The sequence below is a fragment of the Microtus ochrogaster genome, chromosome 2 (genome assembly GCF_000317375.1).
Source record: "Microtus ochrogaster isolate Prairie Vole_2 chromosome 2, MicOch1.0, whole genome shotgun sequence".
In the NCBI taxonomy this organism is placed as follows: domain Eukaryota; kingdom Metazoa; phylum Chordata; class Mammalia; order Rodentia; family Cricetidae; genus Microtus; species Microtus ochrogaster.
In genome coordinates, this window is record NC_022010.1 from 19,226,410 (window position 1) to 19,238,447 (window position 12,038).

Sequence of the window (12,038 nt, forward strand, 5' to 3'; positions counted from 1 at the left end):
CAGCAGCCAACTGCTTAAATCCTCTTGATTTCAACCTTCAGCCCCATCCATCTCGTCTGATTTGGCAAGGGAAGCCCTAAGTCTTGAAACATGGCTGGGATTTTAAAAGGAAGTGTGTAGAGATCCAATGAGAGCCCCTTAAGACCAGCTGAGGCCAACGATCAACAGTCTGAGGCTTTTCCATGGCCCTGGGGACGAATCATACAGAATGAGTTTGTCCAGAACGTCTCAACTCCGACTCAAGAGGAAACAAAAATTTTTAGGAAGTCATTGTACAGCTTTCCATAATGTCCTGGCTCTTAACCATTGATGATGGCCCAGTACAGTGGCCAGAGGCCATTTCCTAGGCTGGGCGGCCACTCATGTGTGCTCTCAAGTGTGCTGTGGTTCGTGTACAGGAAGTAGTGACCCGTGTAGAAGATGCCTGCTGGAGTCCTCAGCCTGAACAAAAGAGCTGTAAAATATTTAACAGTTAACAGAAATATGACATCCATGTTAAGATATTATTTTTATGTGTTGAATTAAGTAAATAAAATATACTATTCAATTAATTTAACCCCACGCATAGAAGCAGCTGATTGAAAATAGAAAACTGTGTGTGGTGGCACACACCTGTAATCCCAGTACCTGGAAAACTGAGGCAGGGGCATCTTAAGTCTACATCATGAGATCGTACACACATCCCCCCAAAAAAAGAAAAGAAAAGAAAAAAGTTCAAGTTAGCTGATGTGGTTCATTTGTTTCTGTTCTCAGAACTGTTCTCTATCCCTCAGGCCGAAGGTAGTCCATGCATGGCCTATTTCCGTAGTAAAATTTTAGGGACACATGGCCACTCTCTCATGTACAGTCTAGCTTGACTTCTGCACTCTGAGGGTAGAGCCGGGCTACCTGAAACCCTGACTTTGTGACTATTTATAAAGGTCATGGGGGTTGTGGGCATGGCCCCGTTGGAAGAGTGCTCACCCCAACATTCGTGAAGTCCTGGGTTTGGTCCCCAGCACTGCACAAACCAAGTGTGGTGGTGTACCCCTGTAATCCCAGCACTCGGAAGGCAGAGGGAAGAGGACCAGACGTTTAAGGTCGTCCTTGGCCTGGGTTGTTCTTTGTATAGTGAATTTGAGGCCAGCCTGGGCTATATGAGACTTTATGCAAGAGGAAGAAGCGGAGGAGAGAAAGGTGGGGAGGAGAAGAAGGAGGAGAAGGGAGGTAAGGGGGAGGAGGGAAAGGAAGAAAAGGGAAGGAGGAGAGAGAAGAGGAGGAGGAGGAGGAGGAGAAGGGATAAGAAATAAAAGAAAATGCTTGCTGTTCCTCTGATCAAGGAGAGAAAGCAGGAGCATTTTGTGGTCATTAGTTCGGCCCCTGAACTTTCGAACATTAATAAACAGCTGTGGAATGAAGATGAATGGGAGGAGGAAGCGCTGATGATGCGTTATGCATAGACCGTGTATCTGGTGAGCTGCACAGGATTTTGCTGACCGTGAAGACTCCACAGGTTCTCAACCTGCGGGTTGTGGCCCTTCAGGCAACCCTCTGTCTCCAAGAATATTTACATTACGATCGTAACAGTAGCAAAATTACAGTTATGAAGTAGCAGTGAGAATAATTTCATGGTTGGGGGGGGGTCACCACAACATGAGAAACTGTATTAAAAGTTAGCAGCATTAGGACGGTTGAGAACCACTGGGCAAAGGAAACGGAGGCCGGTGAGTTGGCCTCCAGGTTTGAGTCTGGTGTCTGTAGCACTAGATGAGATGGAAAGACAGAGACAGGTGACTAGGGAGGGGCGGGGCCTGGGGCAAACATTGCTGAAGCAGCTACCCTGCTCATCTTCGCTCCATGGTTACTTGGGATATTGGCAGGCTAACGCCCCTTTTTTTCCCCAAAAGGAAACAAGAAGACCAGTTTTCACTTAAATCTCCGTATTTGAAAATGCTAAAATTGATTTCATTGTTTTGGAACAAGAATGAGCCAAACCAAATGTGACTGATGGGGGCGGGGCATAAGTGGTTTCTGCTTTGTAGAGGCGATTTCCAGCTGGTATAAGTGGCTTAATGTTAGGTTGTCCCTGAGGAAAGTAGGCTTCATGAGCTGTGATTAGGTATCCATCCACCCATCCACTTATCTATCCATTCACCTGCTCAGCCATTCATTCATTAATGAGACAAGCTGGGGCTTGTCACGCACCCTGGACACTTGCGATATCCACATTCTCATCACTGACTTTACAAGGTTGTCATAAGAAGCAAGAGAGGAGATAGCATCTGTAAGCTAGAACCTGAGGCTGGGGAGATGGTTGTTCAGTAGTTAAAGCATATGACCCACAACCCTGAGGACCTGAGTTCGGATTCCCAGGATCCACAGGATGCTGAGTGGACGTGGTGGGTAACCTGCCTATAATTCCAGTCTCAGAAAGCAGAGACAGGAGCTCCCCAGGGCAAGCTGACTGGTGAAGGTTAGCCATATTGACTAGCTCTGGGATTGGCTGAGAGAGTCTGCTTCAACGAATGAGGTGAACGTGCCGTGGAGGACAGACCCTGACACCAGCCTTGGGCTTCACATGCACACACATGCACTCCCAGGTGTGCCATCACGGAAGTGTGCTCCCACACAGGTAAGCACACGTATACACAGATGTTCGCACACCACAAATATAAGCCATTATTGCCTGTCACCGCGCTAAACCAATTACTTGTTGAGGAGATGTGGGAAGACTCCGGAGGAGACTGACAGACTCAGGTATCGGACTCGAAGATCTATGCTAAGCAGTGTTGTTCTGTTTCTTTCTAGACCTTCTTAAGAACTGTGGGCGAGGTGCTTCTACTGCCCAGCTGGACCCAGGCATCAGAGGTAAGAGGAAGGATGCTTTGACCTTCAGCATGTGTGTACTGGATTATGGCTGTCTTCCTATGGTGGCATCCTAGGGCCCTAACGATCTCTAAGAAAAATGAAGCCTTTCCAGGTCCTGATGTCTAAGACACTGAAGTTCATTTCTTTTGGGCATGACATGCACCTGGGTGTGGTGTCTTCTGGTCTTCTGGGGACTCTGGGACCCTCAGCCCTACGCCACCATCTCTGGCTTTGGGAAAGGGACCAGATCTCCCAGAAGGCTGACCTTTGCGTGTCATTTCACACAATGTATTTTTTTATTCTGCATTCTTGAATAGTCATAAGAGCCATCTTTGGCATTTTAAGATCAGCGGATTGAGTGAGATGGCAGAGCGCGAAAGTGCGCCTCGTGATTAAAGTAGAAAATGAAAGGCTTTTGTCCCCCTGCACTCAGAATTCAGGACGCGCAACGGAGCGCTTTTCTTTGATTTCAAACCACCGTATTGATATTACTTCTTTAAAACATGAGAACAGTCGATGAATAGTTGTGGCAATGGCAGATGATAAAAATGCTAAGATAAGAATCGTCCAGGGCCTTCAGGGAGAGCGTGGCGTTGAGCAACCTCGTATAACCCCACAGTTGGGTCCCGAGCCCACTCACGCACATTCGTTCTATAGACATCTGACTGAACCTACTTTTCCTTACTTCTACCAAGAACGTTTGCCAAGGTGGGGTTGGGCGATGGCTCACAAGCATACAGACTGGAGTTTAGATCCCAAGCACCCACACAAATGCTGCCTGGGCACGGCAGCTCCCCTTTAATTCCAACCTGGGAAGGCAGAGACAGGGGATCCCCAGAGCTAGATAACTAATCATATCGGTGAGATCTAGGCTTGATTGGAGAGACCCCGACTCAATGAATGAGGTGGAAGGGTGATGGAGACTGATTCTCAACACGAACCTCAGGCCCCATGTGCATACATACATATATGCATATATATACCCCACACATGCAAAAACATGCACATGCTTGCATACTGCATACACACACATACACAAAATGAATAAAAGGGGAGAAAGAACATTTGCCAAGGTCCTCTGAGTACCATGTTAGTCAGGTCAGGATAAGGTGTGCTACAGTAACAACAGACCCTACCTCACAGTGACTTGGTATGTGGGCAATCACCTCTCAGGTATCCAGAGACCATGTAGTGACTTGGCATCTCAGCTTCCGTGGCACACAAGGCTTCCAGGAGTTCAGGGAGAGAGGGAGGATGAAGGCTCCCAGCTGCCCAGGAGTGCCCTGATCACACCAACATGCTGAAGCGCTCACTCTCCTGAGCCCTTCTCCTTTCAAAGCTTTAAAGGTTTTGCAAGGTTGAGAGGCAGAAACAACAGCCAATTCTCACCTCATTAATAAGATGGCACGAGGAGCTGCGTTCTGTGAGCCCTTTATTGAACAGCTTCACGTGAAATGAGATTGCATAACATTGGCAAGCAGGAAGGGAAGAGGGTCAAGAACGACACAGTCTTGTGTAGAAACACATTCTTTTTCATGAAGCGTAGACCTCCAGGGATAGGTTTCCAAGGGACTTTGTGTACAAGCTGTAGTCTGAAACCCGGGAGACTAGCCAGTGGGGACGGCCAGAAGAGGGGCAGCAGCCAGTGGAGGCTTCAGATCGGCAGATTTTTCTCCATTGATTTAAATGAACTTTCTTTGAATGTAAAATATGCAAATCTGCTGCAAAATATGAATAATTGCAAAACAATTCAGGCTTAGGCAAGCTTATGCACATTGAAGAGAAGGGCACGCATGAATCGCTGCTCCTCCTACAAGTGTGTGCCAAAGACACAGACGTTCTGATTGAAATCAGACCACGGGCCTAGGAGACAACATCTAAAATTGGCCTGTGTATCTGGTTCCGCCTCAGTAAGTCCCTCCTGGAGTGTTCTTGAGGGGGTGAGAGCAGCAGATGCTGTCTTTGGAAGGCTGGAGGGGATGTGCGAGGTAGGCAGAGGAGAGCCAGGCAGAATGGGGCAGGGGGTGGAGCCAACCGTTCTTTATTGCCATGGTGTCTGGGGTCTAAGACAGTCAGGCCAAAGTGGACATGAACCCTGACATGGGCGCTGGCAGCAGAGGTCTGTGTGACTAGAAGGGACCCTCCTTCATGTGGGTAGAATCCAGAGGTGTCCTTTCTTCCTTAGAGTAGGTTAAGAGGGCCACTGGGCGGAGGGTCAAGGAGGTCAGAGGGGATTTGGGGGCTGGTACCTCCAAAGAGTCTGCTGCTTCACTGAGAGTGGAAAAGACTTGCAGGTGTCCCCAGGACCATCATCTGTAAGACAGAGACATGGGCAGACCTAAGACTTGCCCAGGTCCTTGGAGGGTTTGTAGCAGAGCTAGAAACAGGTGTCTGAGCCCTCTGGTCACTCAGGAGCTAATGCTATGACATGGGGGCAGCTTTGACTCGTGTCCATGCTCTGTGAACTCAATCAGATGCTTGATCATCTCCCAGGCTTCCAAGTGGGGCAGTTGGGTGATTTTCTCTCTCTTATGGCCGTCATGGGGAAGAACAGCTCTGAGTCTGTTGTGTGCCCATTCCACATGATGTTGGGTGTAACTGGCCCTCAGAGCCTCATGTCTGTGCTGCTTGCAGGACAACACCGTGACATTGGGCTTGGTCAACACCATCGATACCGTCATGGGTCACATCTCATCCAACCTGCAGTCGAGAGAACCCCACGTCACCCTCACAGGCTCTTCCTCCATGGCAGGTAGTCCTTATCAGATTGGAAGGGTTGGGCAGTGGGGGTTGTGGAAGAGAGAGTGTCAGGTGCGTGACCACTGGCCTTCACATTGCCTCACCCTCACACAACAGCTGAGATAAACCACCATTTCTCTTAGGTCTAGTGTCATGTGGAAAAATCCTGTTTTGGAAACAAGTGTGTTAGAAATGGCTAGAAGTGCGGGGTCGTGGTATGTGCACAAGATTGTGTCAGCAGTCATGGCAAAGTGGAGCTCCAGGTGTCTCAACAGCTATCTGGGCTCAGAGTGCAGACTCCAACCCTTTGAACCTCTGGATCCTTAAGGATCCGGTGGGATGCTCTCTGTCTTGGATATGTGGAATGGGTGAAGAAGGCCATTGGAGGAGGAGGAGACCAGAATAGGAGGCTGGGTGAATGCCAGAATGGGACATCTCAGAGGAAGCAGCCTTGCTTTTCCAGGATGTGTTAGGTCCCCCACAGACAGGCATGGGCTCCTTGCCTTGAGCTTCTCTCTGAGGACACTTGAGTGCAAGGGAATCAAACAGCACCCCACTGTGGCTCAGGAGCTCATCTGCTTCCAGAGGCAGCTTTTGGGGCTGCCTGTCTGCCGAGGCAGCGCCAACACACACACACACACACACACACACACACACACACACACACACGTGTGCTTTAATGTTCCCTTTTCTGACAGGGAAAAACACACATGTGTTCTGGGTCACCCTTTCTTGAGGCCATTCCTCTCCCCTAGGAGTTGGCTTGGTTTAAGAAATGAAGGATAGTGACACAGTCTTCAGTCTGAGACTTGCAGCCAGTGAGCCGGCTGACTCCATTTACTGTGTCCACTTCTCCTTCAGAGTTCTCCGTGGCCAAGGTCCTTCCCCCAGCACTGAGTGCCCCCCACTACAGATTCCCAGCCCATGGGCACAGTTACATTGAGATTCCGAGAGAGGCCCTTCACGGCAAAGGTAAGTGGATGTGGTTGCTCGGGTTCTCAGGTGGTACAGTCTGGGTGATGGTCTTTCCCTGATGGTGCTACCCACAGGAGGGTGGGTTCGGGTGCTCTCAGATTGGGCTCTGATTCAAGGCACATGTTACCACCTCATCCCACAACACACTGTGGACTGAGCTGGGACTTGGAGTGGGGTTCTGCAAATCTATGTTCCAGTGAGTCTCACCCACCACACAGGACACTGTGCCCCCCCCCATCTTCTCAGCTCCTGGTTAGTTGTATGTGAGTAGATGGGACACCTCCCCTCCTTGTTCAAGGTAGCCATGAATAGGTATGTTTGTATAGGAGAACCAGAAACGATCCTAGAACAGACCCAAGTCAAGTCTCATTATGAGCAAGCAACCAAGGGGACCTATGGATAAAACCAGGCGATTCTGGCCATATCTAGATGGGGTCCTTCCCTCTCGTGTCCACTCACAGTTGAGGATTGCTGTGGATCCTCATCCCAGAGGGCCCAGACAGAGGCCCAGGCTGCCACACAGACCCTCCCCAAGCAAGGATCCACCTCTTGGTCTGGAGGACAGGTGCCCGTAATGTTCATCTTCTCAGACTCAGTGTATTCTGCTCTCAGGAGAGAGGCACCACCTAGCAGCCTTGCATAGCATCTTCTCCCATGTTCCATGGCAAGACACATTAGAAACAACACAGGTTTCCAGAAGGGCCAGAGGCCATGTTCTCAACAGTTATTGTCAACTAACCCAGATTCTGTGGTTAGAACCCCGGCTTAGCCACTACTGACTCTGTGGCCTTGGGCAAATGCTGTACCAGGACAATAACAGTATCTGTTTCATGATACTGTTTCAGACCTTACAAGGCAAAATGTGTATAAATCCCTGTGCCTGGCATGTAGTGAGTCCTGAGTTGACAGCAGGGGTAGCTCAGAGAATCAGCCAATGATGGCTGGCTGAGTGCTCTCACCCTCCTGGAATGAGGAAACGAGCTGAGTATGTGGTTCTCACTGTAATAAGGGGCAGGGGAGCCATTGCAGCCATCTGGGTGTCTGCTAGTCTGTGGACCTGCTTCTGAGGATTAGCATACTCCTCCTGCAGACTGATGGAGACGCACTCATTGCCAGGCAACTGGCAGCCCATGAAGAGTCCCCAGGCCCGGCTGCTCTAGGCGTCTCGGACAGGCTTCAGCACCTGTGTCTGGCGTGGACACAGGGGACAGAGCAGGAGGTCATTGTTCCAGTCGAGCACGGGACTATCCACAGCTTCCGTGCTGATGTAAATGTTATTGTTCCGTGGCTCTTCCTCCTCCCCACCCCCAACCCTACCCGAGTCACTGAGTCACGGCCTTCAGTCCCCGTGTGCGTGATTCTGCACACTCTCTGCTTGTAACAGGAGTGTTGACAGGTGTCTGACCTCTGCTTTGTCCTCAGCCTGGACCACCATTGTCGGCCTTCTCTACCACTCCCTGCACTATTACCTGAACAACATCCCTCCGGCCAGCACAAAGTGAGTGTTGTACAGTGGCGTGTGGGATGTTGTGTGTGTATGTGTGTGTGTGTGTGTGTGTGTGTGTGTGTGTGGTCTTGGATGACCAACCACAGCGACACGCTACACTGCCACACACATGCGTGGTTTACTTATTGTTAGAAAACTCTTGTTACCGGTGCCTGCTGCCTTGCTGTTCAAGCCAGGCTGGGTTTTTAGCCCGTTGGAAAAGACTCAGGAATTCCTTCAGTGGGATCCAGCAGGCTCTGGGGCCAGACTGGACAGCTATGCTCAGAGGCTCAGGTTAGAGACCTCAGCGTCCCCTAGGCTGACAGTGATCTGGGACCCATGAATGGAGCTCTCTGAGTCTGTTTCCACATCTATAGAACGAGAAGGCGGCAGACCTGCCTTTATGGTTGTCTCCCTCGGGAAGATTTCTTCCCTCCATCTCCCCATTTCTCTCTCTCTCTTTGTTCCTTCCTCCACAGTTGCTTTGAGGGGAGCAGTAAGCACAGGCACATGGTTAAACTCACCCCGGGATTGTTCAAAGGCCAAGCTCACCAGACCCCAAGTCAAACTTCTGCATACCAGGTGTCTCACTGCCCTGTCCCTGACTTTGGCCACGAATAGCATTTCAACCTCAGAACTCTAAGACAGGGTTAGGAGATGTCTGGGGGTTGCTGTAGATTGGAGTGAGGCAGGGAATTTTAGTATGAATGGTTCTCAGCACATGGGGACATGTTGAATAATATAAGTTGAAAGTCCCACAAGCAACTGGCTTCAGGGGCAGGGTGGCCCAGCTGTCCAGATGTTGCTACTAGATCTCATTTCTGGGCTCATCACAGGCTGGGCTCCATTCTCTGTCCCACAGTTCCCTTGCAGTTTTAAGCCTTGTCCTTCAGAACTGACATCCAGCATAGAGAAGTGAGACTCTCTCTTCTGGAAGGTTCCTGGGGTGTGACCTCATCTCCAGGCTGCCATGGGCTTGAGCAATGTGCTCTGCTGCCCAGCTCAGCTGGAGATGGCAAGGTTTGCTCCTGAGCCACGGGCTCAGTTCTGCGTACGTGGCAGAGTGGAGGAAGAGTGGCCGACTGCGTGGACGGGGGAAACTGAGGCACCTTCATGAGGAAAGGGATGGACAGGAGGCAGTGAGACAGTAGACCTCACCACATAAGCACTGGCCTCATGTGTGTGTATACAGGGAAAGTGGGGTTCAGACCCCAGCGAGTGAGAGCCTGGTCAGGCAGGCAAATGCGCTGAGATTCCAAGCCTGAGGTCAAAGGCCTGTTTTTCTTGAATTCCCTGTGTATTTTAAGGTCCTGCCCTATCTCACCTCCCAATTATGTTGTTACACTTCCAAGAGGGTAGAACTGAGGGACAGATAGAGATGTTTAGCAGTAAGGATTTGATCCAGATGCGTGATCAAATATTGGTCTCAGAACTCTTGACCTCGAGGCCACAGTCTAGCCGTTGTAACCCGTTTCCCTTTGTTTCCAAGGATTCCCGAGGCTGTGAACTGCAGAGACTGCTTGCTGTCTGTGGCCAGCCGCCTGATCTCCCTGGAGGTGTCCCCGCCTCCCACTCTGTCCCAGAACCTATCGGGCTCTCCTCTGATTACTGTCCACCTCAGGCACAAACTGGTGAGTGGCAGGCATTTGCCTTTGTGGGCCCTGGATGCAGTTTGCTGCCTGTGGCATTGCGTGAAGAACCTTTCATGGGCCTGGGGCTGGGCAAGGAGCACTTTCTGCTTCCCAGAGTTCATCTCCTTGCAATTTTATTCTTGAAATACGTGACTGAGCCTTGCCAATGACACATGGGCTGACGTTGAGTGAAGAGGCCTCTGGGGCCTGCTGTGGCTATCCAAGGCGAGTACAGCCCTTATGGGTATATGCTCCTAGCTTGTGGCATTGTTTTGCTTGGAGCAGAGGTACAGTTGTCCCAGTGTCACTTAGCAGGCAGGCTGTTAGCAAGGTGCAGAGCTGAGCCTGGTCACGTGCTGCTTCAGAGGTTGAGAGAGACACCTCTGTGCTTTGGATATGGAGGGCTGAGCTGTTTGTTTTCATGTGTTCATCCACGCTGAGGCTCTCTCATCTTAAGGGAGCTCAGCCTGTAAGTGAGAACAGCAGAGATGGAGGCTGATGTGCCGTGGTTCCTAAGATGCCCGAGTGACTGTGTGCATATATGGACAGGCATCGTCTTCCTGTGCATCTCTCAAAGGCTTGTAGCTGGCACTTCAGTCTTAAGGATGGTGCTGGGCGCACACGGTCGGGGATCACTGAGATCTTGGTGAGGCTTTGAAGCATTGGTGAGGCTTTGCGTGAGGGTCCTGGAGAGGGAACTCATGAGTGACAACCGCTATCACTAGGCCAACTGGAGGCAGGTTGGAAAACACAGTTAGGGGCGCTCTCTGGAGGCAGGCGGGTGGTACAAGAGCCTCTGAGGGCAGAAGGCAGACAAACCAGCTCAGAACCAGGGCTTCATGTTATCCATATGCCCAGGAGAGCTCACATACTTGTGTGCATGTGTTTATGTGTACACATGGGCCCGCATGCGCATGGGTTGGCTGGAGCTAAGTCATCTAAGATGTAAATGCGCATTTGTTTCCATCCTTGTGTCATGGTGTCATTTCCTCTCTCCCTTGCCAAGGGAGACACTCCTGCTCTTCCTCCTCTTCTTTGTGTTCAAAGTGTCTCCAGGCTGGTCCCAGAAAACCCAGTTTTGTCAGCTGCATGATGCTGGTGCTCCTACCCCCTAACCCAATTTACATGGCTCCCGGTATTCAACAGCCTCCTCTGAGAATTCTGGGTTTGCCGTGAATAGTACAGTAGCAGGGTCTGCTCAGTTCTCTGGAAAGTTTTTATCTACCTGCAAAGAGACTTCCTCTTTGCTAATAGGCCCCTCCATCCAGCTTTCTCCTTCTGGTACCTCCACTCCTCGCCATGCCACGGAAGCAGTTAGAGGGAGGTAGGGGGAGAGAGAGAGAGAGAAATAGAGACAGAAACAGCAACACACACACACACACACACACACACACACACACACACACACGGGGGGTATAGGAGAAGGCTCTGAGGTTATCATCCTGGTAGGGTGACAATGACAGATTGCAGCCCCCCCACTCCACCCATCTTGCTTGGGGTCATGTGTCTGTGTGTGATACTCGCTTCTGAAGATGTAGATTTACGAGCAGTCAAGGACAGACTAACGGTGAGTCCTGAAAACGGATTATCTCACTGAGGTCTTATGGAGCTTTGCAACAGCAGTAAAAACTGGAGTTCACCACCCAAATGTGCACCCTGCCCAGCAGAACTGACTGGAGTGTGGGCTCGGGAAGCAGATGTCAGCTGCTGACCCGCTCCCTGGATGTTCAGGGAAAGGCAGCAGGAGGGGTGGATGGCGGCAGGCTTGCGCAACTGGTCCTGTTGGCAAGGAGATGATGGCTTATGTGGGGACCCAGAAGACCAAGATGTCCAAGGAGCTGGTGAAGGGCTATAAACCTACCTGAGTGGGGCTGTCTGTTCTCAGAATGTGTGTGTTTCTGTTTCAAGTGCCAGCTCAACTTAAGAAGGTAGTGGTGGGGTCAGCGAGACTGCTCAGCCGATAGGGGCCCTGCCACCAGACAACCTGAATTCGATGCCTGGGACAGAACCAACTTCTACAAGTTATCTGCTAACCTAAACACACACACACACACACACACACACACACACACACACACACACACACTTTCTGGGACTCATATTGTAGAAGAACAGAACTGACTCCTGCAAATTATCCGCTCACCTAGACACACACTCACACACACAGACGCGCACACACACACACACACACACACACACACACACACACACACACCAGGACCACAACCAGGGGAACCAGCCAGCCTGAGATGAGAGGATGGCCTCCCATTGCTGTGGGACTACAGGTCCTGCCTGCTCTCCCAATGCTGTTGGTGGTGGCCTTGGGCCTTGTGGAAGACTCTACTGTTTTTTTTTTTTTT

General features: G+C 50.6%; 1 protein-coding gene across 1 annotated transcript in view; it reads left to right on the forward strand.

The window, feature by feature from the left end:
• Adgrd1 (adhesion G protein-coupled receptor D1) overlaps window positions 1-12,038 on the forward strand; it is a 116,736-nt gene that overhangs the window by 36,693 nt on the left and 68,005 nt on the right. Inside the window, exons 9-13 of the mRNA XM_026783480.1 lie at window positions 2,788-2,847; window positions 5,482-5,599; window positions 6,448-6,558; window positions 7,984-8,059; window positions 9,537-9,678. Of these exons, the coding sequence (XP_026639281.1) occupies window positions 2,788-2,847; window positions 5,482-5,599; window positions 6,448-6,558; window positions 7,984-8,059; window positions 9,537-9,678 (507 nt within the window). The remainder of the gene's footprint in view (window positions 1-2,787; window positions 2,848-5,481; window positions 5,600-6,447; window positions 6,559-7,983; window positions 8,060-9,536; window positions 9,679-12,038) is intronic.